The sequence below is a fragment of the Corvus brachyrhynchos genome, unplaced genomic scaffold (assembly GCF_000691975.1).
Source record: "Corvus brachyrhynchos isolate BGI_N302 unplaced genomic scaffold, ASM69197v1 scaffold511, whole genome shotgun sequence".
Taxonomy (NCBI): Eukaryota; Metazoa; Chordata; class Aves; order Passeriformes; family Corvidae; genus Corvus; species Corvus brachyrhynchos.
In genome coordinates this window covers 168,087-171,591 of record NW_008236214.1, presented here as the reverse complement: position 1 = coordinate 171,591, position 3,505 = coordinate 168,087, and the positions used below count along the sequence as shown (strand labels likewise).

Sequence of the window (3,505 nt, the reverse complement as noted above, 5' to 3'; positions counted from 1 at the left end):
CAGGGCCCAGGGCCAGGCTGGACATTGGGGCTGGGAGCAGCCTGGGACAGTGGGAGGTGTCCCTGCCCATCGCAGGGGTTTGGAATGGGATGGGTTTTAAGTTCCCTTCCAGCCCCTGAGAAATTGGAACTGGGGAGCTCCACCTTGGAATCATGAGCCCCTTAGGTCCACAAATGTCTCTGCATTTGGGAACTTTGGATTGAAAATAAAGGTGCCATGGTCAGTCCAAGGGTGGTGAATTCCCACTTCATGGCATGAGCAGGGAGAGTACGAGGAGTCCCTTCAGCAGCTGGAGCAAGTGCAGTCAGAATAACTGAGCTGCCCGACAGGAGAATTCATTCCAAAATTTACCAACCTTGAGAGAGCTGGATGGGGCTGATGAAGGGAACCCTCAGTTCACTGAATGGGGGGGTGGCAGCATTTGTTCCATGCTGGCAAGTCAGGGTTGGCTGAGGGACACAGCCAGGGCCATGGAACAGCCACCAGCTCCTGGGGCCATGGATCATGCCAGAATGGCTCTCCTGTGCCAGGCAGAAGCTCTCTGGAGCCATAGATCGTGCCGGGCTGGCTCTCCCATGCCAGGCAGAAGGTCTCCAGGGACATGGATTGTGCCAGGCTGGCTCATCTTGTGCCAGAGGATCCTCCTGCCCCCACAGCCCCAAACAACGGTTCCTGCCCTGGAGCAAAGAAGGAAAAGGACAAAGTGCCCCACTCCTGCCACTGGAAGGGGGTTGGTCCCTCAGCTCTGACACTGAAGCTTCTGTGATCTTTTGGCAGAAGGTAGAACCCAGCAACTGTGAAATGGGGGTCCCCAAGGGGACACAGATTGCTCCCCTCACCACTGCTGGACGCTGCTTCCCCAAAAAAACCCAAATCCAGCAACTCTGAGCATGTCATGAGGGCTTAGGAGGGTTTAGGAAGGGATTAAGAAGGAAAGCTTTTAACATGAGCTGTCCCTGTGCCGGTTCTGTCAGGTGCAGCAGGGACATCACCGGGAGCCACAGCTCCCAGCAGGGTTCGGGGCGAGGGGAACATAGGCTACCCCCAGCTCAGACACCCTGGTAAAATCACAGTTTGGTGTTAAAAACAGGCTTTTGGGGATAATTCACAGGAGAGGCACATTAGCCAAATAAATCTGCTTATGGGAGTGAAGGAGGAGGACTAATCACTCTGGGATGAAGGTTTGGGATAATCTCCCAAGGAGCAAATAATTGGGCATTAAGGTGTGGGGGATGTAGGCTCCAAGCAGCCTGTGGATTGGTGCTGGCCCTGGGGGCTTCCATATGGGAACCGTGGGAGAAAACACCACAACCCTCGGTGCTGCAGGGCTCCCCTGGACTGGGCCCCGGCTCCACCTGGGAATGGGCATTGAAGCTTTGGGAAGTCACAGTCACACGCTGGCCCTGCCACAGGAGGTGTCCCAGAGACACCCAGCACCACGGGGAGCCTGAGACAGCTGTCCTGGGAATGGGAGGAGAGGCAGGACAGGGAGGATGAGGATGAGTCTCAGGAACATGAGACTGCACAGAGCAGCCTGAGCACCACTCACCCGGGTCTGACAGTCAGGTAAAGGTGTCCCCACTGCTGGAGTCAGGGCTCACTCCCAGCATCCCCAACGCCACAGCCCAGAGACAAACCAGTGGCATTTGGCACCAGGAAGGGTCAGCCCAGGCCAGCCGAAGGCAGCATAAGCTGAGGGCACAGAAGCTGCCACAGGCCAGGGCACAGCCCTGCCACAGAAATCATTAATGTGGTTTTCAGAAGGCCCATGCTCCCAAATGCACCACTGCTGACAGATGGTGCAGCTGGAACACTGGAGGGCACATCCTGCAGCAGGACCCAACAACCCTCCTGGGACCCACTGCGATGCCATCCCAGCACTCAGGTCACCCAGGTGCAAGACACTCCTGCTGTCCACAGCTCCACCCCTATCCCGGACCGTCTGGGCTCGGGAAGGAGCTGGTTGCAGAGCTTGTCCTTCATGTAGTCCTCTGCTGCAGGACACAGCCAGGGCTGGTGGCACCACCTCAGTCTGGGGGCTTTCAATGCTGGGATGGTTCACAGGGTGCAGTGCTGGGGGATTCAGCTCCCCCGCTCAGGAGCTGGGGGTCTCACACAGGCACATGCCAGGGTCCCAAGGGAGTGGCTGATGGATGCCCCATCCCGTGTCCTGTCCCTTTTCTCCTGCACCACGTGCTCCCTGTTAAGGCCCCTGACGGGAGGAGCTTCATGCCCAAGGCAATGACATCACCCGAGGCTGAAGTCGGGAAATGCTTCTTGAGACCGTGGTGACTCTGGTTGGGCACAAGGATCCGAGTGTCCCTGTGCATCCCTTCCAATTCAGGATGTTCCACACTCCTCAGGTAACTGGGGGATGAATCCCAGTGCACTCATGGCACCTGCTGGCACTGGACAGCAGAAAGACCCTCCCGACCCACCGGACACTCTCCTGCTTGTTGTCCCTGGATACCAGGTGCCATGTCCTCCGCTGCTCCCATTTCCAGTGCAAACATGCAACAGTCCCGTGGTTCTGGCAGCACCAAGAAGGAAGGTATGGATCCCACCGAGCTCCAAAAACTCAAAGTTACTGGCAATTGTATGAATCCTCTTAACGGTGAGGTTTCTTCCAAGAGTCTGAGCATGAAGCATGGCTACAGCTCAACCCTGGAGCTCCAGCTCCAGCCCACAGCCAAAGGTGCGGGGCTCACCTGGAGCAGGTGGAGGCAGCCAGAGGTCAGGGAATCATGGAACAGTTTGGGTCGAGAGGGACCTTTACAGCTCATCCAGTTCCACCCCCCTGCATGGGCAGGGACACACACCTTCCACCAGACCAGGCTGCTCTAAGTCCCATCCAACCTGCCCTTGGACACTTGGATGTGAAGGCGACACCACGAGGGCTGGCCTCAGATGCTGCCACCACCGCTGACCCACTCGTCCTCAGGGCCACACCTGCCCCTGCCAGCACCAGGTGACTTCACGTTCTGAATTATTACCAAACCCATACCTAGCACCCGCTGCAGCGGCACTGTGAGGGGAGACACAGCCCGGAACAAACCAGCACTGAACTGGGACACAGCGGGGGTGACAGAGCAGGCAGAGTGTCCCCTTCTGCCCTGTGCCGTGACCTGTGCTCCCAGCACCACACAGCTGAGCCCGCATATCACCAGCGGTCCCCGTCTGCACTGCACACAACTCACTTCAGCTCACACACAGGTAATTCCACTTTCCCAACATTTATTCCTCCCACACCTCTCCCCACAGGTGTCAGAACTTCTGGAACTGTTTCTTGGTGCCTGCAGCCTTGGTCACCTTGAGCACGTTGAAGCGCACAGTCTTGCTGAGGGGGCGGCACTCGCCCACTGTCACGATGTCCCCAATCTGCACATCCCTGCAACGACACCCGGGGTCAGGGAGCTCCTTGAGCTTCACCTGTTCCTCACAATGCCGAGCCTGGCTGCTCTTCCTGGAGAGAACTCAAGGCTCCCACAGGTGGTGCCTGGAACCT

The 3,505-nt window shown here is 57.7% G+C and overlaps 2 protein-coding genes across 2 annotated transcripts in view; both read right to left on the bottom strand.

The window, feature by feature from the left end:
* FAM160A2 (family with sequence similarity 160 member A2) overlaps nucleotides 1–3,505 on the bottom strand; it is a 14,230-nt gene that overhangs the window by 663 nt on the left and 10,062 nt on the right. The gene's annotated exons all lie outside the window — the stretch shown is intronic.
* RPS11 (ribosomal protein S11) overlaps nucleotides 3,215–3,505 on the bottom strand; it is a 3,549-nt gene continuing 3,258 nt past the window's right edge. The window contains exon 5 of the mRNA XM_008643253.2: nucleotides 3,215–3,388. Coding sequence (XP_008641475.1) covers nucleotides 3,265–3,388 — 124 coding nt within the window. The 3' untranslated portion in view covers nucleotides 3,215–3,264. The remainder of the gene's footprint in view (nucleotides 3,389–3,505) is intronic.